The sequence below is a fragment of the Phasianus colchicus genome, chromosome 17, assembly GCF_987193195.1.
Source record: "Phasianus colchicus chromosome 17, bPhaCol1.hap1.1, whole genome shotgun sequence".
In the NCBI taxonomy this organism is placed as follows: domain Eukaryota; kingdom Metazoa; phylum Chordata; class Aves; order Galliformes; family Phasianidae; genus Phasianus; species Phasianus colchicus.
The window spans coordinates 8,043,644-8,067,281 of record NC_143452.1 but is presented as its reverse complement, the minus strand read 5'-3'; the positions used below and the strand labels follow the sequence as shown (position 1 = coordinate 8,067,281).

The following is a 23,638-nucleotide window of genomic DNA, read 5'->3' as shown; positions in this document are numbered from 1 at the left end:
CTAAGTGATCAAAGCCATGCACTGACATAAGATTTTGAAGAATCTGAATTCATCAATGATGAATTCAGCTTTCCTGATCCAATCTCAGAGAAGTCTTCCTCCTGCATTTGAGAAAAATCAAATGCTGCACTGCCAAGAAATGACAGACATTACACACATCATCTCTGAGATGCTCACAGTAATACTCAGTCCTGAAGCAAGGATGTCATGTCCACATGTCCAACTAATCAGCAATGACAATCACCTCTGAACACAAAGCAACTTCACTCTGGAAACTCTTCACCAGCCAAACTGACTCATCAGCTATACAGCACAGTCCATCCTGGACATTTACAGGTGTATTCATCATCAAACATCGTTGGGTCAAACCACCTGCCAGGAGGATGACTCCCAGCCACACAGCATGCAATGCCATCACATGAACATGACTTCTGGATGTGATGGGGACAGTGTCAGAAGCAGGAAACTTCTCAACCTAAGAGATTAAATCCATCACAACAAAACCCAGGTGTCCACAGGGCAATTCTCTACTTGAGAAGTGGGTGTTATCAAGTAATAACTACAGAAATGTTGAGGCCTTCTCAAGGAGTGAACTCGCATTTTATAAGGGGGAACACATTACATAGGCTAAGATTGCTGCAGAATTCTAAAGCACAACTTCCCGTGGAGTTTCACTGACCTGCTAAGCCTGGTTTGCTATTTGTAGGGCAGAAACAACAGCATCCAAATTACTAAAATCAGGGAAGCTGTGGGAACACAGTGCAAGTCCCACTGAGGAATGCAGAGCCCAGGACAACTGGGGAAGCAAGTGGAAAAGAGCATGGGGTACACACTGTTTTCCTTTCAGCAGGGAAATGAGACACAGCTGGAGAATGAGCTTGTTCCTGGTAGCCACATCCCAGTCACAGACCTAAGGGAAAACCAGCACATGTCTCAAGTTGGCTTCTGCCCATCTGCTGCTCTGGTTTAAGGAATGGAGACTATGCTCAGAAAAAAAACAAGCCAAGGGATTTTGCTTTTTTAACCAAAATTTGGAACCCCGAATCCTGAAGTTCTTACTGTGGAATGCAAAAGCTTACTGTGACTCAGAAAGGACCTCAATTCTGAGCTTAATCTCCTGGGGATACTGAGTGTACACCTGGCTGCTACAGCACCAGCAGAAGAATGCAGACAGACCTATTAATAGTTGTTCTTAGCATCACATTTATGTATGACCTGAAGAAGTCATAGATACAAAGAACTAAGTCTAGACTTTACTAGGCGTGTGCAAGTAATCCAACAAATGGACAGTAAGGTCTAAAGCATCTAGCTGGAACAAGAAATGGAACATCTGTCTTTATAGGCAGTCTCAAGGGAGAAAGACTCTGAAACAAACTTATCCAAACTTAGCACTCCAGTCAAGCCAAATACCCGTGGGGCATGCTGCAGGGCAATATATGTAAAGAAAAAAAGTTCAACCACATTTTGTTTCTGGAGCATCTGCTGCAGACAAAACACTGTCCATCAGAAGAGGGCTGTGCTAAGAGCACATTGAGACATCTGATCTTTTGCTTGGAAGCTTCTCTCCTCCCATCACACACCTCCTCATGGAAGAGTAAGTTTAGGACAGGACAAGAAGTACTTTCGGATGGAAATACAGCATCCCATTTGTGAGCAGAGCAAGAGACTGCAAGGCACAAGCACATCTGATGCACAATAACTTTGAAGCCATTATTTCCTTGAGCATTTGTAGGGTAAATCAACCTTTTGGGGTTCAAGAAAGAAAAACCTAACTATTCAAACAAAGGAGGCTCAAACTCTGTGAGCTGTGTATTTCTCCAGTCAGAAACAAAGGAACGCGCAACACTGAAGCTGTAAGAGAGACCTCATACTTAGATTTGCATTTCTGTTCACTGTTTCAAATAGGAGAATTGTTGGCTCATTCACAACATTAGTCCTAAGCTCCTGAACTGTCAGATTACCAAGGATGAACCCAAACAATTCACAGCATTTTCAAGATTTTTATTTATTTTTTACAGTAAAGACTTTGATTTACAAAGGAATTTGGAGTACCAGTGCCTATCAGTTCTAACCAGCATGGACATCAAACAGATTTCCTTCTCCCTGACACAGCTGTGACAAGTCCTATACAGTCTGCTGTCAGTCACCATTTCAAACAGCTGTTTGTTCCTCACAACAATCTCCAACCAACCATGTCTAAGTCCATCTCACCTACCTGCATCTACCACACTACTTCCATCCTTTGGCTTTCATGATTGCCATCATTCTCCTTCATGCCCCTGATTTCACATCAAATACTCTACTCTCAGTACTGCCAGTATTTCTCATTTCACCTCGAATTTCTAAGGAGATATTTATGTGGAAAACTCTTAACTACTTTGGGATTTTTGAAATGACTTTTTATTTTGCTTTTGTTTTTTGTTTTTTAATTAAAATACTTAAAGTATTTCATTTCATCACTAAGACCACATAAGGATCTTACAAGTAATCATTCATCTTTATTACCAGAGAGAAAAGCACTATTTGATGCACTGCTCCAGAGCGATGCAATTCCTGTTTGCTCTTCTAGAAACAGCACTGGATTGCCAAGCCTTTCAGCTCCCTATCCTGAAAGCATGCTTTTACAGCAATTTGTACAGATGTAGAGAAATATTTCTCCATTTCAATTCTTTGGAATAAGTTTTCCATTAAAATAAATAGAATAACAGTGAAAATAACCTACAGAAGATATTTTCACCTTTCAAAGGGCCTTAAAAGCATTACTTCTCAAGCTGCTATAAAATTACCTGCATCTCACGGAAAAATGAAAGTAAGACTCTGGCCCTAACAAACTACTACAGTGGTAAAATAATAGCCAGCACCGAGCTTTAAAGAATAAAAATAATATTAAATAAATACATATTTCCAAGGTTGAGCCCAAACCTTTCTTCTTTTCAGAACACAGTACTACAAGTTTCACAAGCACTTTTCATTCTTTATTCCTTAGCAGTAATGCGTTTCTTGTACCTTAACAGACACAATGCAGTTTAGAGCTTCTTTTTTCCCCTCCTCCTTTTTAGCACCATGCCCCCCACTCACCCGTAACGGCATCATAGAACTCTTCTTCACTATTCATCCTTCAGCGTGAAATCTCCGTACAGCCAGCTCAGCTTCCTCTAATGCATCATTCAACTTGATTTACAGCTTAAGTGTCTGTACGCTTTTGAAGTCTTCTTTTGCAAATACCCAGCCGCTTTAGATGATCTATTTGACAAGACAGGGAAGAAGAATTAGCAAGTCCCATACTTCTGGCAAGCACAAACACACACACCTGACAAATACTCATTTTCCTATTTCTTCCCGTGACAAAAGAAAGCCTTGGATTCTTGCATTCATGAAACAGTCACTATGACTCTGAAGTCCTCTTAAGATCAGTGCTACCTACTACAAGAACAACCAACGTATTATGCCACACTTGTTCTCTCTCTATAAAAACATTATGTACACTATTATAAAATACACTCTACTTACTGCAAGTTACATTTTAGACAATGACAGCAAGAAGGAGAAGGAAAAAAAAGACAGCTGCAAAACAGAAATCCCTCTCAGCTGAAAGATAAACCTTACTGCAATCTTAAACAAGAAAGCTGGGAACGAGTAATAGAACTTTACCTCATTGTTGCATAAAAATGTAGGGCCTTGCTGCACATTGTGCACTCAGTGACTACTAGGTAAGTTCTGTCAGGTACTGCTATGAACGTCTGAACACACAACAGGAGGTTGTGCTCTCTAATAGAAGATGTAAAGAACCAAAACTTTTTCTCACTAAAGCCAAACACACTACAAATCACTTACAGATTCATGAAGCATTCCAGCTCTGCTTTATGGACAGACTACATTAGATTTATTCCAGATGGTTGGCAGTGATGTAACATAAACATTTTACTTCACCCATCTTTAGTCAAAGCAAAACAATCAGAAAATTTCGATTCCACCCTTGCGAACGCTCACCAGGTACCAGTGCTGAGCCAGGCACACAGCAATGCTCCAGCTCCCCCAAAACAACCTCAATGTGTCAGCCTCAATTTTTTTCTGATCCTTGAAGATCCCACTGCTTTTGTGAGAGTGGCTTTTCCAGAGTAATTATAACTTGCACAGTTCCATTCCAATTAAGGGAAACAAAGCCAGAAGCACACTCTATTCCTAGTAGAGGAGCTTGCCATGTTTAGAGCCAGTTCCCTCTCTCCTCACTGCAAGACACCAAATTGCATGATGCCCCCTGAACTTCAACTCTTTTCACCTCAGTGCTCAGCACAAAGCTATGTGAACACCTCACACACTGTCCTTCCAACTCTCTGTTCAGAAGGAGGAGCTGAAATGGCCTATTTTACAGCTCCTTGCAGTCAATGAACACAGTGTTTAAGCATCACACCTCTCAATGCCAGGTTCCTGACTGTCACCTTTTCCTTAGGAATAACCTATTTTGCCCACCACCACAAGATTTTAGATCAATCTCTGTATCATTAACATCTCAGCTTCCACATGATCTTCAGCAGCTTTTCCTTTACGAGGCCTCACCTCCACAAGGATAGAACTTCACACAGCTGCTTCTTTCGTCTGTTGCTACACTCCTGTTGCAATTGCTTTCAGCTGAACAGTTTCCTTCCCTCTTCCTTGTGCTCCAGTCACAGACCTTTAAGCAAGAAAGCTGAAAAAGGCTTATCAGCAACAGATTTCTGACTTAGGTTAGTCAAACTGTCTCAATCTACCAAGGAAGGATGCAAGAGCTCAAAATACCGACACACTACAGACAGGGATGAATGAAGACTTCCAGTGCAAGGCTACCAGTAAGTGTTCTGCTTGCAGAAGGGAAAGGAGCAGCAGCTTTGCTTCCAAAAGATGCAGTGCAGGCTGCTGGCAGAGAACCAGAGAAAGGCAGAAACCCTTTAGTAACTGGTTCAAAAGCAGCAGCTAGCCCAGATTTCAGGGTGAACTAAACAGGATGCTATGCTTCTTCTCTAAACAGCAGCAGAATTAATTACATTGCTCTAAATGTCTACTTCTAACACGAAACGTACTGCCACAGCTCACAGCAGACAGGCAGGGGAAGCTGTGCTCCAGCACAGGTCTGGCTGTTACCTGGCCCAGCAGAAGGCAGGCACTGACTGCAGGAGATGCTCACATTGAAGCTGCAGTCAGAGTCCCTGTGGGCTTTCCAGCCCCACCAATGAAGTATTTCTTCTAGGTCTCCAGCTCTATCACATCTCTGATGAAAACCTGTTCTTGAGGACGTAACTGTGTACACTTTTCAGCTTGGGAGGGAGGAGAAGAGGGAAAGCACTACTTTTCTTAGGATTCAACTGCCTACAAGTGCTGCTACCCTTCTAGAAAACCAGCAGCCAATATTTCCAGAAAGAGATGTGCATGTGCCCAGCATGCAGTTGTCTCAAGACAAACACTAAAATTCCTGAATCTTCTCCATGCATTCCCTCATGTCCCATCTCCCAGCCTTTGCTTTTCATCCAAGCTCTGTAGCAGGACTACCCTACCACTGCATACAGCCTCACACAGTAGGATTCTGTTCCGAACCAATTCTACCCACCTGCAACATACATAAGCCAGCTGCCAACCCACCTGTTTAATTATCACACCAAGAGCACACTCCCCCTATCCAAACACATCCTGGCAGGAATGCCAGCATGCCACAGTCCTCTAGAGGAGGCACTAAGGAATAAGAACTCTGACTTATTGATAATAAGGGCACTGACTACAAAACCAATGAAGCTTTTCCATGAAAACAACCACCAAATGTAAGTGTGGTGACTGCAGGGAAAGACCTGACTGAACCAGAAGCCCACATTACACTCTGTCCTTGTGATATGCACCTCACACCACACCCCAAGCTGATCCTTATTTGAGAATGAGGGTTTGGCCATACACTGTAAGTTACAGACAAGTACTGCAGCTGTCACCTAAAGAACAAAATATTCGTGGAAGTCACTTAAAGTAATAGTCACAAGTTGTTTTAAGGTGTTAGGAGAATTTTAGAAAGGATAAAGCGACGTATTTTGCACCAGAGTCGCACTAGGAATAACTTAGTGCTCACAATGCTTCTTTTAAATTCAGTTCTTCAACTTAGCAGAGATTAACATGAATTTGCACACACATGAACACAGGATGGTATCAGCATTTAGCTCCCATGAGTCAAAAAGCAAGGATTGCTAAAAACAACAGCAGAAAGTTACTCTCAACCCAGCTGAAGCGCCAGCAGACAAAAACATCCTGCTTGCTTCATGTTCAGCATTTGTAATCTGTATTTCCTCCACACTGCTCATTTCCACTCCAGAAACTGCAGTTAGCAGCTTCCATCCAAACTGCAGCAGAGCTGTACAAGGAAAGGTGCCTCACTCCCACACAAGGAGACCCATCGAGGCTTAGGGCTGATTCCAATCCCAGCAAGTCTTTCAGAAAGCATAAACATCATGTTCACCTTGTTAGTACTGAAGGCAGATGAAATACACAGCGTGTGCATATATATGAAACCAGAGGTGTGAGACCCACGGCCAGGTGAGATGCACTGCCTGCTCTCTGCCATTTGCATGCTGCAAACCTACACTCCAGGGAAAGAAAAAAAACAACCACCACCAACCAAAAACCATCAGACCCACCAATGTCTGTCTCACTAAGATCTAAGATTCTGGATTCTAACCACTTGTACACAGATTAAGAGCAACAACAACAACAAACAAACAAACACACACAACAAAATACCAGGACCTGTCCAAAAATAAACCTGCAAGAGCTAAACATGCCATCATTTTGCTAATCTCACAGAACTAGTTACTCCATACTAACTCGTTCTTCTAGCTTAGTCTTCCACAAAGCCCCTGCTGGCTGACCACGAGTTACTCCTCCTTAAAGAAACATTTACATTGCTGTAGGAAGTTGAGTTTCCACTGCTAGAGCAGCTCATGCTGCTGGAATGCTGCTCAGCAAGCACGAGGCTGGCTGGTGCAGGGCTGCACCTGAGCTGTCCTGCTCCTCCTGGCCTCACACTGAAGTCTCACATCGTGCAGCACTCCTGGAAAGCGAATGTGTTGCTGACACCATTCTGCTTTCTTTACAAATCCTGCTTTTTCTGTCCGACAGCACACGTTTAACACTGTGAGAAGCACAGCACCGGGACACAGCCATCACCCAGCCACCCCATCCACCACGAGAGCCAGGAGTGCTTAAGCAAAACCACATATGGAAACAGCAAGCAGTTCTGAAAACAAACCGAGGTTGGCCAGCGTGAGGCTGGGCGTTGAGAGTTCAGCCCACTGGCATTAGAGTGCCACCAAAGAATTAATGAAGCAGCACATTCACGAGTTTTTTCACATGTCTAGCAAGGTTTTGCTGGATGTGTGCTTCCGTAGCAAATTTTAAAAACAAATTAAGTTTATTAACTTGAAAGGAGAATACTTGTAAGCAATATGGGGAAAAAAAGTTAAAAAGAGTGAAAAAGGAAAAATCAAGCGAGGCTTTCATCACAAAAAGCAGTGACAATTTTCTATCAAGTCTCACAATAAAAACACCGCACAAATACTGCCAGAGGAGTGGAACAGAAGGGGCAAAAACCTGCGAGCTCTGAAAGGACCCTCTGTTTTCAGATGTTTGCATGTCTTTAATGGGTCAGAAGGACACAAACTCAACTTAATAGAAACCAGCTTAGTCAGAATGTAAAGTCAGCTTGGTACAAAGGAAAATTAATTCCATGGCCTGTTTAATCCACCTAACAACATATGTAAATAAAAAGCAGCATTTCCTGGGCTCGGGATGCAGCTTCTGTCCAGAAATGGGTTCCTAAGGAGCCACTGGCAGATCAAATACACACAGCCCTCATACCGACGCTACAAACGAACAAACAAGCTCACAACCCTCCTAAAACATGACTGGTGAAGTAAGAGCTGAGCCCACCTCTTCTCAAGTTGCCAGCTGAAATGAAACATAGCTGCTGTACTTCAAGGGACAGAAATAAATAGCTTGAACCAGAAGATAAATATTCATGCACTTTTGCTCCGTATATATCTCCCGAAAGCATCAGACTGCAGTTGTTTCATCTCTGAATGAAAGCTTCAGCAAGGATGAATCTTAATTGACTCGTGAAATTAGGTTACCGACAACAGTGGATCTAAAACATCTACAAAAAATTGCCAAGAAGTCGTTTTAATTGGCAATTCAGATGCCTGCTGTAATTATTATGCACTTGAAATCTCTTCAAGCAGCAAACAGCTACACAGATAGCAGAATCCAGAAGTGGATTTTATTTACCAAGCTAGAATTGTTTTTTACTTCAATGTAATGCAATTGCAATTTCCACCAAGGGCTCCTGGCCTAACGAGACTCACCCAGCATCCTTGCTAAGAGGAGGGCAGCTTGCTTCTCAGCTTTGTGCAGTGCTGAGCAGAGGGGCTTGGGGTGAAGGAAAGCCTGGCCTGCTGCCACTGCACAGCTTCTTTGCAGACTGTGGGCCTTAATGCAGCTGGGAGCTATTAAATGCCCCGAGGACAGATGTGTACCTGCGCCAGCTCTGCTGGGATGGAGCTCATTTTGTTCGTAGCAGCCTTTATTGCGCTATGGTTTGGATCTGCTACTGGAATCTCCCTGCTGTGAGCATCTGCAGTTAGAGAAGAGGCTGGGAAGGAACACTGCTAACCCAAATTAATTCCATGCTCAGCTTTAATAAAGAATCCACGTTGCTATCTGCGTGGTGACGTTAACCCTTTTAGATAACAAGGTTGCACAGCACTCAGAACTACCTTCAAGACAAAATAAAGTAGTGTGTATACAGTTATTTGTACCTCTAACTATAAATAACATATTTCTTTTACTATGAAGCATCTCTCAACAGCTTTATTGATGTTCTGCAAAGCCTAGCAAGCACATGCGCATGGGGAAGAAGCTCTGCTCTAACAAATCTAACAAATAAGCACACTGCTGGGCTGACTGTAACATAGGGGTTGGTGAGCTAAGCTCTCAGTAGCCTTAACGCATGCAAGTTTTTTAATTGGGAGTTACTAAAAGGATTCTGGTTCTCACTTGGTTGCGCTGGCACACTGCAGGGAGCAGAGCCCCTGCCACCTCACGGCCAGAGCACACACACATCCCAGGATTCACATGCTTGCCTTCGTTACACTTTCATACTATAATTAGTTCTGACCTATCACGAGTACCAAAGCACAATGTGCTATACAGATTTTGGAAGCCCTAAAAACCAACTTAAGAGGATGCCAGTGAGCATGTAATGAAGTTACCAGTCCACAAGCATGCAACGCCTCAAAGCTTCACAACATCCCAACAGCCCTTATCTAAAGCTGACCAGCAGAGCAGAGAAACTGCACTGGGAAGGGAACTCCACAGCTCCAGGCTCACACTAAATCTGATGCTAAGCATGGATGTACACATCCAGCAGTTTGGGACCATAAGACCAAGAGGGCCGAGATTCAGAGGTTCAGATGCAGTTCTGCAGCTGCAGGAATAATTTGTCTCCTGTGCACACTCCTGTCAGATTTATAGATAATTACAGGAAGAAAACACTTTCCAGCCCCCTGCGTTTTCTGAATGGAGGGCAGCTGTAATTCACTGAAAATCTGTCTGATTCAATTATGTGCATAATAAGATGTACTGACAGAATCTGAAGGATCTGTCTAGACAAGCAAATGAATTTCCAATTGTAACTGTATATATTAAAAAAAGCAAATTTAAGCAAGCTTAGTCTATTCTTATATCTTATTGATCCTGAAAATTAAGACATCTTTGTGCACTGAGTCAACAATATGCTTGAGAAGAGTATAACCGAAAGCAACGCAAGTCACATCTGACACATTCTAATTGCTTACTCCTTCCATGCATGGAGGCTTTAAGACTGCAAAGTAAATAATTACATCATCATTCACTCTTTCACATAGTGCATTGTTAGGAAATAGAGGTTTCAGATCAAGTATTCTTAATTGCAGATTACATAGTAGTAGTCTATTCCATAAACTAAAAAACATAAATGAATCCTTATCACATGTAACCTCTATTTTTTGCAACAGGAAGCATATGAACATCGCCTTATCTTTCAAAGCAGCAGATAAACATTGCCCAACTTTCTCATGGGTCTCAGTTCCCCATTTATTCAGCTAAAACATTCACACTGAGCACTCCATACTTAACACAAATTCTTTGTGGACTTGATTTTCTTCCCAAAAAAACCATTTTGGATATTTCACAGAAAACAGACTAACCAAGAAGCATTTAAGAACATCATGTCCTTGACAAGGACAGGCAGTTCTTTTCAGGTGTCTTTGTGACTCAAGCGACAGTATTTGATGCTGAGTGAAGGACCACAAGAAAGCCAACTTGTAAATGGGAGCCTTGGTTGGTTACCAAGCAGCCTGATGCAACATTGCACTGTCCAAGAACATGTTATTTCAAATACTAAAGATAATTAATTATCTGCTTAAAAATAAAAATAAAAAAAATCAGCATACTTGCATGCAAATCTCACTTTTAAACAAAAAAACTGCCTGGTTGGCACTGCAAACAGTTATTTAAAAATACAGTCTTATCAAAGCAGAAAAGCCTGCTGGTCTGTTTTCCAGCCAACACGAAAATAACAGAAAGCTAAGCTTTCCACCTTTGTTCTAGGTCAGCATGTGTGAAGTTCACACAGTAGAATTCACAAGAAGAAAGACTCAAAGCATTAACAGTTTCAATCATAAGATCTGTCAGCTTAAGCAGGAGCGTATCATAGAAATCCCTAACAGTTTTAAAGCTGATTTAAAGAAAACACCCAACAGTGAAAGTTACCCTCCATGAGCAGCTACCAAAGCAAAACACTTACATAGATGTTAGCAAACAACTACTTGTACCTCACTCAATGCCTTTAACCCATGTAAGTCTTCAACTACTTTCAGGCATAGTTAAGCTATTTAAACATCATTTTTTCCCTTGAACTTTTGTCTCCTGTTTGTGATATTACATTGACATGGCCAAAGAGTTCGTTTTGGAAAAAACAGCACATTTACTCCTGGACAGCAGATGTCTCAGTGCTTCCTTCTGAGCACTCCCTGACGTTACCAGTTCACTAAGAGGTACAGTTGGTTCAAGAAAGCAAAATCAAGAACTGCTTCCAGTCTCATCCCAGACTGCCTTCAACTTTCTGTCACGTGGTTATCTGCACGCCTTGACAAGTATTTTAAGAAAAGCTGTGTTTACAGTAACTGAAACCCAGGGGATTACTGAGGGATAAATCTCTGCTCAGAACGTCTTGCTTCCGTGCTAGTTTAGCCAGTTCTCCTGCTTCTAACCCACAGTGCAGGGCTGTAGGTTTGGAAGTTACGCAAGTGACTGCTTCCAGAAATTGCCCTTAGGTTTTAGGAGTTCTAAAGCGTTCTGATATAGTTTGTAGGACCATGTGTCTGTGGTTGTACACTATTATCCACATGAGCGCAGAATTACTGAATTTTTGAAGGATAAGTTGGAATTGAATGCAAACAACTCAAAAAAAAGACCATGAGAGAAATAGCATGGTGCAGCTAACTCACACTGCAGATCCTGTCTCCTTCTTTTTGAAAGTTTACGTGAAGGCCACGTATTTTAACTGAGAAAATTCATGGTAAATGAAGATTTCTGCTTGCACTGAACGTGCTTTGGTGGTGGGAAACGCAAGACTGTGGCCAACAAAAGCCAGAGGGCGATTTCAAACACAGGTCTGAAGCAGAGCAGAGCAGAGCTGCTTCAGAAAGGAGCCCCGAGTCCAAACACACAGATGGCACACCACCACTCACACCCAAATCAAATCAACGGCAACATAACGTATACCTTTGTCACCATGCAGAAGTTCTGGTGGCATGTTATTTAAAGGGAGGCCTTTTCTCCGTCTGTTTTGCTCATCTTGCTCTCTCGTCTCCCTCTCAGGAGCTCTGTAAGAGAAACACGGAGCTGGGATCTGCAGCACACACCTCCAGCAAAGCTCCCGCTGCGGCGTACGGCCCCTGGGGCTCCAGCAGCGCACGGAGGCCGAGCCGGGCGCTGGGAACGGAGCCGCGATGCCGCGCGCTGCCCGGATCCCAAAGCCGCGGACAAAGCGGCGCGCAGCGCTCCCCGCGCAGGAGCCGAGCCCGGCCGGGCGCTGCCCTTCAGCCAGCTTTGCTTAACGCAGAAATAACGAAGGCGCCGTCACCGCTCCCGCCGGCTGCGCGGCCCGCGGCTTCGTGACGGGGCTCCGCGCTCCGACAGCCGCGGCCTCCGCTCCCCGCGGACAGGACAGCCCCGGGCCGGGCTGACAGCCCCGGGCAGCCCTGCAGGGCGGCAGGCACGGCTCGAGGGCGGCCCGCCCAGCGGTACGGAGGTGCGGGGCGGCAGAGGGGAGCCGGGCCCGGGGCAGGCCGCCGGCATTACCTGGCACCGCGCTCCCGCGACGGCCCCAGCGCAGCACCCCCCGCTCCGTACCGCTGACACCCAGGCGGAAGTGCGGCCCTCGAAGCGGAGGAGTGACGAAGCACTCCGCCAATCGCGACGCGAGGCCGCGCCCCGCCGGAAGCGAGCAGACGAATCGGCGGCCTCGCCCTCCAGCCAGGAGGCGGGGAGAATGCTAATCAGGCGCCGAGCTCCCCGGCCCCAGGCAGCACCGCAGCGCTGGGAAGACGGCTGGCCAATGGCAGGTGAGGGGGCGGGGATATGTAGATGAAGACGGCTCCCATGAGGCCCCGTGGCGCTGAGCCGCCTCCTGGGGCGCGTTCCAGACGGACAGAGACACCTCTGGTGATCGCGCGCCGTCGTGCTACTGCGGGTTCGGCGGTGTGTGATGTGTGCGGCACTTCTGTTATCGGCCTTCTTGAGGGCAAGTTTTGATCACCGTAACCTATAAAAGAACTTCCCCTTTTTAACAAATGAAGCTTGGGGGGGGGGGGGGGGGGGTTAGGTTTTCTGATGGGGACTTTTTTGCCTTGTTTTGTTTTGTGTTTTGTCCTAAGTGCTGTTTGGGTGCACGTAGTGGGCACGGTTCAGTTTAGCAGGCACAAATAGCAGTTACTCCTGTTTCCATCCCTAGTCCTATACAGCGTCAGGGCACTGCTCGCGCCTGCTGGGTGCAATGTGCATTTCTTTTAGATGACACCACGGTGCTGCTCTTATTTGCCTTCCAATTCCCGAGTCTGCAAGGTGCTTTGTCTTTGTGTGCTCTTGAGTCTCCTCTGGGATCAAAGAGACTCAAAACTCTTTTCTTCCCAGCTGGTGTCATTCCAAATCCTTTAATAACATCTTCCTAATTGGCCCAGAGAGGTGCTGTAGTTGGGATTTCCAGGTCCATTCAGCAATCTGTCAGCCTTTGGGCTCAGTGTTCAGTATGTAACAATCCCCACTGCATTGAAGCAGGGGCACGCGGGGGTAGGCATGAACTGAAATCACCTCCTGACCGAGCTGGCCATGCTCACGGGTGAGCAGCTGATCAGGAAGAGCCTCCAAAACCAGCATGGAAGGAGAAACCCGCCAAGGGATGATTAAAGAGCACTGATTTCTTTGTAGCTTTTCCGATCTTAATTAAATGTACATTCTAAGCTTACCACAAAAAAGTCCCTCTCCCAGGCACTTTGTGGGCTTTGGAGTTAGGTGCCCATGCCTAGCAAAAACACAACTAATGGCACATTTCTTCTGTTGTTACATATTGAGGGGTTGGTCTTTAGCAGTCTAGAATCACTGATAGTAATAGTAACAGGAGGAGGACAAGACTCCAGATCCTTATTGGTTTTTCCTCCAGTGGAGAGAGAGTAATTACCTTATAAAGGAGATGGCACGGAACATTTTGCCTTGTTGCCAAAAGTTTTGCAATGTTAGCATTAATTAAAATGGGGTTTTTTGGTGGAAAGTATTGAGCAACTGCCTCGTACATCAGTGTAGCTGTCAGCTCCACCTGCAATCAAACCAACTGTTCACCTATGATGGAGCAACACAATCCGCTTAAAAACCATTCCAAGAAAATCTCATCACTGCAGCAGGGTTACAAATCAGGAATTGCAACAGAATAAGGGAAGGCAGAATGGAAAAACTAAGCGCATTGATGGTGTGATGTAGAGATAATCCCACTCCAGTGGGAACGCTGTCTTTCAGCAGTGGCATGTGAGCAGACACAAACACCTCTCCTCTCCTCCTTCCAAGGGAGCCAGTCTGCAAAGGCATCACCTCAGTGATGTGTGCGGGCAAGTGCTCACATCTGCACCATGCCTGGCCCTGTGCAGTCGTGTTAAGTGTTAATTGTGACTGTTTGGGCAATAACGTGGCACACCTGTGTCACACTGTGCTGTGCAAGCATGGAAGAAATGTTCTGCTGCCCACAGCTTGCAGCTGAAGGCGCTGCCATGTCCTGAAGGACAGAGGGCTGCAGTGGGCACGAGTGGGGCAGACACGAGTTTGCTGAGTGTGGAACATCCAAATGTTCCCCAATCTGAAGAATAAAGGTTTCCTTGTACAGCTTGTTCCCATCTGGCAAGACAGGTATTATAAATCCTCTTCCCTGCAATACTGTATTTCATGCTGCTGGCACTGAAAAAAGGAAGGTGTTGTGATAAACATAGCATCACGTTAATTTGTTTCATATAGAAAAGACATAAAAAAGGCAGACATTGGTAATACTGGTAAGGTTTAGTGAAAGACACGGTAATGCTGAAACCACACGAATTTTAACCAGAATCTCCAAGAAAAACAATTCAAGAGAAAAAGGAACACATCAGTAATGAGGGACGTGGCAAAAGCTGAATAAGTAGAAATAGCCGGTCTGGTATAAAACTGAATAAGCATTTTCTCTGTGATGGAAGGGGAAGGAAAGGCATGGTAACCTGCATCCTTCACTCCAGAGGTAACATCACTGGGAGCTGCATGTTCAGCTGAGGGCAGCACGGGATCAGAGCCACTTCTAATCACTATGAACTGCAGTTTGGAAAATCCGCACAGTCTGTTATGAAAGCTCAAAGGCCAAGTGCTGAGTGCACAGGGGCTTTCTGCAGCCAGAAGTTTGCTGAGATATATGCTTTCTCACAATGTCTCGGGATTACCCTGCCGAATCCTGAACTTCTCTCATTCCACAGACAGCTTTTGGCACTGGAAACTTCCACTTCTAGGGCTGAGCGGAGCCAAGAAGGGGCTGTGCTTGGAATTAAAGCAGTTGTGCACAACAAAGTCAGCTCCACATCTCAGCTCACCTTCTGGGGATGAAGCTCCATGCTTTTTTGGCACTGCCCCAGAAGGGAACATGGGGACAGATCACTTTGACTCCCAGCTTTACTCACCCCCACGTTGGTACAGCCTTTGGGAAGCACCACAACAACCCCTGCAGTGCTGGACTTTGGGAAACCCACTCCGAAGTGCTCCTGCTCTTTCTGTTACAACAGCAAATCCGGGGCAGCTCCACTTTCCCAGAGCCCATGTGCCATCGTGCTGCCTCCAGCTTATCTGCCAGCAATCAGTGGTGCTTTATGTCCTAATAGAGGTTTATTTGTCAAACTTGTCCACAAGAGTGTCTTATTTCGATTTAATTACAGAGTCTGGTTTTAGCTACATGCTCAGCAGCATGGCAAGCCATCACTGCACTCTCCACACTGAATTTCTATTGATGGATGGCAGCGCTTGCATCAGAGATTAATTCAACAATATGATGCTTTCTTTCTGGAAATTTAAGTCAATGGAAGCTAATTATTCCTATTGATGCAATACCAGAATTGACGTTTGAGTAAGATCCAACCTGACTGAGTGCTGCCGTGGTAACTTCTCTCTATCTCCAGGATCTCATCCGTCACCAGCGGCCAATGGAGAGGTGTGCACACAGCAGGGCAAAGGGATGCAGCCCACAGCTAAAGGGGTTCTTTCCTGGCGGCACCAGCAAACAGAAAGAAAAAGAAAATGTGTATATTGAAGAATTCAAGCTTTTCTACTGACAAAGCCATAAGCCGTTCCAAATCAGTTCAGTGGGTAATTTTGTTTATTTTTGTAAGATTACCACTGTTGGTCCAGCAAATAACCTGGATATGTTCAGCCTGGGGAAGAGAAGACCCAGGGGGGATCTGGTTCATGTTTATAAATATCTAAAGGGAGGTGGGAGGCAAATGGATGAGGCCAGGCTCTTCTTGGTGGTGTGTAGCAGTAGGACAAAGAGTACTGGCCTGAACTTGAACATAGGAAGTCCCATGCAAATGTGCAGAACTTCTTTACAGTAACAGTGATGGAGCACTGGAACAGGTTGCCCAGGGAGGTGGTGGGGTCTCCTTCTATGGGGATATTCATGACCCACATGGACACCAACCTGTTGTAGGGTTCCTGCTTTAGCAGGGGGTTGGACTCAAGGACTTCTTGAGATGCTTCCAACCCCTGCAATTCTGACTGTGTGATTACTTGCTGGGACATTTTCTGTACTGAATGGAATAAAGTCCTGCTCACTGGTCCCTAGGCAACTACTAGAACAAAATACTAACCACTAATTCACACACATCCCTCAAAATAAGATCCACATTCATGTTATCCTTCAGTATCTTTTGTGCTTGAAAATCAGCACCATAACTTTCCAGAAACAAATGATATTAATCTGCAGATTTGTTTAAAAAAGACAAATGTTAAAAGGGTTTTGCTGTGAAATTCCACAAAAGCAAGCAGGAAAATAGGTGGAATTTGAGCATGAGCAACAAAGAAAAGCAGCTGCTATCCCTGATGGAGTTGGAAAGCTGGGCTGCAGATTGAGCTGTGTGGTAGCAGTGATCACGACGGGTCGGCACAGTGCCTCCCCCATCAGCTCCCATGTCAGCCACTGCTGGCTGCCTGCTTTTAGCCCAGAGCAGGAACTGAGAGCAGAAGAAAAACCTTCATTGATATTCACAATGATGTCTTACATGTTCAGCATTGTTTTTGTCTAAGGGAGCTCTTTCAGAAAATGTGAGAAAACAAGTTATTAGGTGGAAGAATGGTCATCAGAAGTGAAGAAAGGGTTCTGCTGGGAAGGAAGGGACTGTACTGCTCTGTGTATTAAAGTACCACGAATCCTTTTGATTATCATTTTGATTACTGTGTGTGTATATTTGGTAAGATGGATTCAGATTGGGAACTGTGGAAAAAAACAAATTCAGGACCTTAACTAAGCTAAACACCAGATTAGAAGCCTCTAATGATCAAGGCACATGAGTTGAATTTGCAGTTGACAAGTAATTGTTCCCTTGCATTGCCAGCATCAGAATGGTAGCATCCCTCCTTGTCCCCATTGCCGTGCAGCAACGTCCTGAACCCAGTGCCAGACCCGGCCCAGTCCCAGGGCTGTGCTGCCAGTGGGGACCTTCAGCTGGGGACCCGGCACCTGCTGGGCTCTGCAGGAGCACCACCAAAGGCCTGCTTGTTGGTTCCCAAGCACAGAGCACGAACCCCATTTTCCAGCCATCCGGCCCCAGTGCGGAGCAGGCAGGAAGGAGCCTCGCCAGCTGGCTGCTAGCTGAGGGCTCCAGCAGGGAGAAGCCCGGACAAGGAGTCCTGCACGCTGCCAGCATCGCTGCCCAGGGCCCATTTCACATTTGGAATGCTTCCTGGCCACCAGCTCCACTCGGGGCAGGAGCCGGCTGCAGGCAGGAGGAGAGGCTGCCCACCTCTGCCAGCTCTCCTCAGCCCAGGCACTCTGATTGCAGAGCACGCTGACAGTTTTCAGTCCCTGCCATTTGGAATAAGATCTTGCAGGTACTGTCGCCTCAAATGCACAAAGGGAAGGTTTTGACTCAAAGCACAGCATTAATGCTGGCATGAGTCAAACCCAAGAAGGACACTTCTCATCGACCAAGATGTGATTTGTTACCAGGCTTATGCAGTGCATTAAAACAGCATTAAAAAAAAAAAAACAAAAACCCCAACCACTGAGCCCCCAGGCAAGGAAATGCCCCAGTAACTCTGCATTGCTGGTGGGGGCTTCTGGTGCTCCCTGGGTGCAGAGTTGGGCTCTGCCCACAGTGCTTCAAGCAGGTCTTCACATGGACCAGAAATAGCCCTGTTGCAGGAGACCAGGAGCAGAAGTAATGCAGAGACAGAGGGAGAAGGAAGGAAATGGATCCATTAGCCTCTCATTTCCTCAATGTTTTGGTTGTCGTGAACACAGACCATCCATTCCAGAAGTGCAGAGCAAAGATCAGGGAGAATTTCAAGCAACAAACAGATGGACCTCAAAGGAAACCCCAACTCCTGCCTGCAAACTAAAGGCTGCAGCAAGGCTTGCCATCACCTACTGCCATCTCTGCCTTCTCCAGCTGGTCTACAATCAGCTGCAACATGCATTGCTTTCCCAAAGCAGGGGAGAGCACCAAGAGGACCAGAAGCATTGGAGAGCAAAGCTCTGTGCTCCCAGCCCTTCCTGTCCTCCCCTGCCCACGTCTCCTGTGTAGAAGGAGCCTGGGTTGGCTCTGTGTGTCCTCTCTGCACAGCCCCATCCTTGTCCCATGTGTCAAAGCAGCATCCCAGCCCTTCCTGCTTGGCCCTGTGCTCAGCTCCAGCCTCATCCCACAGCCACTTTGGGTCTGGGGCTCTCCAGCAATTGCAGCCCAACCCATGCCAGCATTGCTTCACTCGTCAGCTCAGCGCAGCAGCCTTAGTGGAGAGAAGTCCCCACAGATAAACCTTTGCTGCTTCACTCTAGATGGCTCCATAAGCAAGAAAACCATTCTGAAGAACATGAGCAAGTGTTCAGCTGTGCCATACCTGATGAAGCTCTGTCCAATTGTAGAGGATTAGGGAAGGGACACTCCCAGGCAGAGGGATGCTGTGACATTGGGTTTCCTGGATTGGAAGATGCTGAGGTGACAAAATGCAATAGGTGGAAATGAGACAAATAGTAGCACCCTGTTTTTCAGTGAGAAAAACAAATTGTGTGCTCACAACTGCAGCCATGGACAGCACATGGTCTCACTGCTTCAGGTGAATAGGACTAGAAGAGCTTTTTCCTACCTTTTGTATGCGCAGCTGCTATTTAATGTAAATGAACTTAGCAGAAATTGAATAACTCCCACACAAGTAATTTCACACCCATCCAGCATTTAAATTCTGAATGCAATAATTTGCAGCAAGGCTAGAATTCCCAAAGCAAGTGGTCTATTTTTAAACCTATCAAGCTCCTTTTTTCTTTTTTTTTACGAGGTGTAGAAATTTACTTCCTTCTGCTGTTTCAGAGTTAATTTGCGTTGAAAGTTTCAGGGATGTGTTTCAGTCTGTCGGGGGCCACCTGGTCAAACTGCAGTAGAACAAAGCTGCTTTTCTGCTGCCCATCATGTGCAAGGAGGAGCCCACAGCCTGCCCAGGGCCCTGCTGCTGGTGCCTGGCTCACCACTGCTTGATGGGGTTGCTCTGAGAACATGGGGAAATGCAGAAACACCTTGTTTCCCTGATGCCATCCTCCAGCTGGGATGCGATGCAGCTCCAAGCTGTGTGCCTGGCTCAATAAGGAGCTGTGCAAACTCTCACTGGGTTGTTCCAGTATCAGTCAGCATTACCGACAGCAGTTGTACAGCGCTGCAGAGAGATGCTCGTGGCTCTCCTTTGTAAATAGTATTTAAATTCATGGCTTATTTTCTTCTCTGTTTTTTGATGGCTTTTCGTATGTTTTACTTGTCGGTCTTTTTCTGTGTGTGATAACTCAGGAGACACAAACACAACGCAGACCTCTGCTATCTGCTTGTGTGTTGCAGAAAATATGAGAGCAAGAAAAGGGTCTGAGACACCACAAAACCCAGAAGAACTTTTTCTGGTCCCTGCAAGGGGTCTGTGTCATCCAGAGCATGGAACAGCTCTGGAATGGGCAGCTGGAGGATGGATCACTTTGCTTTGCATAAAGCCCGTTGTCTCGGAAGAGGCAGCAGCAGGGCTGGTGGTCATCGGCCACTAAGATGCAATGCCCTTCCCAAATCAGGATTGCCAAGAAGTACCTTCTACACAAATCTAGATTTGGAATTTGAGTGGATTGAGAAATCTGAGCCTTGGCCCTTTCACTAGATGAATCACTTTGTCACCACTTCTGAATCAAATGCTTCCAAAGCAGGGGTGCTGGTACTGCAGTGCCCAGCGCTGTGCTGGCCAGCCCCAAACACAGCTGTGACAAAAGCTGAGCATAGGTCCTGAGCACCTGAATATCATGTATGGAGTGTGCACAAAAACAGAAGAGAGGTCTGTGTGGGAGCCCAGGCTGCACAGTATGCTCCAAAAGGCTCCGGTGGAGGAGACAGACCCAAACTTCTTTCCCTCTGCAGTGAGATGCCCTCATGCTGTTGGGCTTTGCCTCCACTTGGGAAAGAAAGAAAGAAAAAAAAACGTTTGTGGCAAATGGAGATGCAATTATTTTAAAACGTTGCCTTTTCTGAGATGTAGCAGCAACAAAAATTACACACAGATCAAAGAGAAAAGAGGCTGTGTTCAGGGACAACTCAAAAATAATACAGGGCAGTTGCTGAGCAACTTTCCAGTGCAAAGTCTTGCTTTTTTCTGGTTCCTCCCCCATCTGTACAAGAGGGATGGTGTCTAGTATTAGTCAAAGGAAAGTCTGTGTGATTGCCTGAGTACAATTAGATCTAAGGTCTTTGCAAACAGCTCCCGTCAATCAACCCCGAGCCATTGATCTTACATCTCAAGCACTTATTGAAAAATAAATTATGCTTTTTTGATCTAATCAACTATTAAGGATCCTTTTCTTCCTTTTAGAGGCTGGGTAAATAAAATTCTTCCATCAGAACTTGCTTAATAATTATTCTGGACACACGGTGGACCGAATCCTGAGAGCAAAGCACAGCTATGACTCAGAAACCAAAGGCTGATTTCTTTTTCCTCCGGCCCCCTTTTTTGTTGGAGTATCTATTCTTCCAACAGGCGTTCACACAATTTGGTGCACAATGCTAAATGCAGTCCCATAATCAGGGCATTGTTTGTTATCTGCACGTGTGCTGTGGGGATCTGCGTGCTCCAAAGTGGTGCCCAAGGATTTCACCTTCCTCTCCTGCTGCAGTTTGTCCCTCTCCTGCTTTTGTGCCACATCCGTTACAGATGCAAAAATGCTTTTGTGCTCTGAGGAAGGACAGCAAGTTTTCATCCATGGAGATCCTCTGGCATCAGGAGTGCAGTAACATTGGCTGCTGTCAGGGCTCTGGAGGCAGCTGCCATGATAAATACAGGGCTGATGAGCCAGTGTGAACAGGGGCACTGGTCAGGTGGTTGCCATCCATCTGGGGTCCCTGAGGAGGAGATGTTTAGATCCCTGATAGCCATAAAAATGGGATGCTTCCCTTTGTTTTGTCACGGAAGTGAATAAACTTGACACTCCAAAAAGAGGATTTAGCAGGCCTGCCTTGGGGCTGATGCAGGTGAGATGGGCAGGGAAGATGGTCTGTGCATTCAGCTCTCTGCCAAAGCACATCTGGAGCACAGCACAGTGACCCTGCAGCCCCTGTGTCACACCTGGGGGGACACGGGACACAGAGCCCACAGCTCCATTGCTGTGCCCAACCTTTAGACATGAGGAACCCTGCTTCACATTGGGATGGGATGGAGAAGCAGCGCTGGGGAAGGGTCCCTGTGAGCACACCCAGAGCAGCGTCACCCACCAGGTCAAAGACTGCCCAGCACCTCCTCCAATGGGCCAAACCTGAGGGAGAATTTATGCTTGACCCACACCAGCACTGACACAGCATAGCTTGCCCTGATATTTTCCAGCATTTTTCAAAAATGCCCCTTTAAAAGCAGCAGAGCAGGCACAGCTCTGCCTCTTGGATGCTGGCACGCTGCCATCCTTTAATTAAGTCTGCTGCTCTGTCTGACATTGGCGGCAGCGCTTCAGGTCTGCGGCAGGCAGGCTGTGGGAAGCACACAGTGATCAGGAGGCTGCAGGGCTCCTGTGGCATGGCTGAGGTGTTCAAGCTAACGTGCCAGAGTAATCGTGTCAGTATTACCACACTCATTGATCAGATTAATGGAGAGCACAGACCCAGTCAGGGCATGGCTGCAGGGAAGAGGTTGGTTGGGAGCAGAGAGCAATCGTTTGAAACCCAAATCCTCACTTAATGGCACAAGCCATGGGGAAACTGCTGCCATGAGGCTCTCTGACATCCCCTTTGGTCATCTCTTTGGTACCAAAGAGCAAGGTGAACCATTTCTAGTACAGGTTTCCAGCAGCCACTGGTAGTACCTGTGGTCAGCTGCATCCTGCAGATAGGCTAAAACTTGAATTGGGTACTTTGGAAAATCAGTCTGTCACTGCAAAGTGCTTTGGGATCTTGACCAGGAAGTGAGACTGACTCCATTAAGTGATGAGCAGAAAGAAGAGAACAACACCTGCTTGGGGCTGCCCTTCTGCCAGTGCAGACCGTGGTAGGCAGCAGTGATTTGGATTCTGCCTCTCAATTTTCATCAGCTGTACCCTGCTGCCCCAGAAAAGCTACTCTCTGCCTCACCCCCACAGGGCACTCTGATTTGGTCTGCTCTGCTTGCAGATAGTGCCATATACAGAACAGCATTGCAATTAAACATTTTCTCTGCTCTATGCTAATGAGAAACAGAAAGAGCTAACCGAATGCACAATGGCAGATAATTACAGCCGAGCAATTACTGACACAGTCCTCCCTCCTTGTCTTCACGTTGCTTTTTCCGCTGCTCAGCGCTTGCCATGAGCCTGACATGGTGAGCAGAGCTGTGACCATGGTGAGCAAGGCCATGGAGAGGCCCTTGGAGGCACGGCCCTAAAGGCGCCCCACATAAAGACATTTGTATACCTGCAAGCTCAGACAGAATCACTTCAAAACAATGCCATCATATTCTCATATGCTGAGTGTCACATGAAATGTTACCCACAGTGCCCTCCTCTCACTCCCAACCCACTTGCATACAAGCAAGGTCTGCAAACCCCCTCTCTGGGCACTGCAAACAACACTGGCTGTGTGAGATGCATTGTTAACTAGTGGAATTACGAACTCAATTTCAGAAAAATCTGCCTGGAACTGACCCCATGGCCTCTGCACACCATTATTAACAAAATGATGGTGATTGGAGTTGGACAGTTCATCTCGTACCTGAACAAACACAATTTATTGCTGTGCTCTGCATCTCTTCCCTTTTTCCATCTCACACCATGCTGTTAGACCATGCAGAAAGACAGCACAGAACAAAAAAAAGAAGACAGCATGTCATATTATGGGTGAAACTTCCCTGCAAACTGCTGAACTCACAGAGCAGGTGCTCCTCCCTGAGCTGCAGGTCTGCAGCACTTTCCAAGCTTTGTTGTTCTTCTCTGTTTACCAAGCAAAGCGCCAAGGAATCCTTCACTTGCTGAGCAGTAAGACAGCCTGCATTAACTAACAGTACCTGCAAAAATGGCACATCACAGACTTTGGTCTGTTTGACAGTAATTTTCAAGCTCTCCAGTGTCTCTTATGTCCTGTGAAAGAAAGGAAAGAAAAGCAAGAGAGCCAAGTAGGGAATTATCTCTCACTTCTCGCTTCCTGCTGGTAGGCAGTGTTTCACAGCCTCAGCTCACTGAGACGTGGGGAAGTGACAGAGCTAACAGGGTTTCTGTGGCTGTTGGCCTTGGGATAACGAGGTATGGAGTTCTCAGGCAGTCATAAAGGAGAGCTGACTCCAAGTATCC

General features: G+C 46.0%; 1 protein-coding gene across 2 annotated transcripts in view; it reads right to left on the bottom strand.

Annotated features, from left to right (window-relative positions):
* Positions 1-12,558, bottom strand: part of OSBPL2 (oxysterol binding protein like 2) — a 30,483-nt gene extending 17,925 nt beyond the window's left edge. Inside the window, exons 1-3 of one of the 2 annotated variants that reach the window (XM_031590113.2) lie at positions 12,409-12,558; positions 11,830-11,930; positions 3,079-3,243 (exon numbers count right to left, since the gene is read on the bottom strand). In XM_031590113.2, the coding sequence (XP_031445973.2) occupies positions 3,079-3,115 (37 nt within the window). In that variant the 5' untranslated portion in view covers positions 3,116-3,243; positions 11,830-11,930; positions 12,409-12,558. Of the gene's footprint in view, positions 1-3,078; positions 3,244-3,510; positions 3,623-11,829; positions 11,931-12,408 lie in introns of those variants that run through there. The other variant, XM_031590122.2, reaches the window with a different exon arrangement.
* Between the last annotated feature and the right edge of the window lie 11,080 nt (positions 12,559-23,638).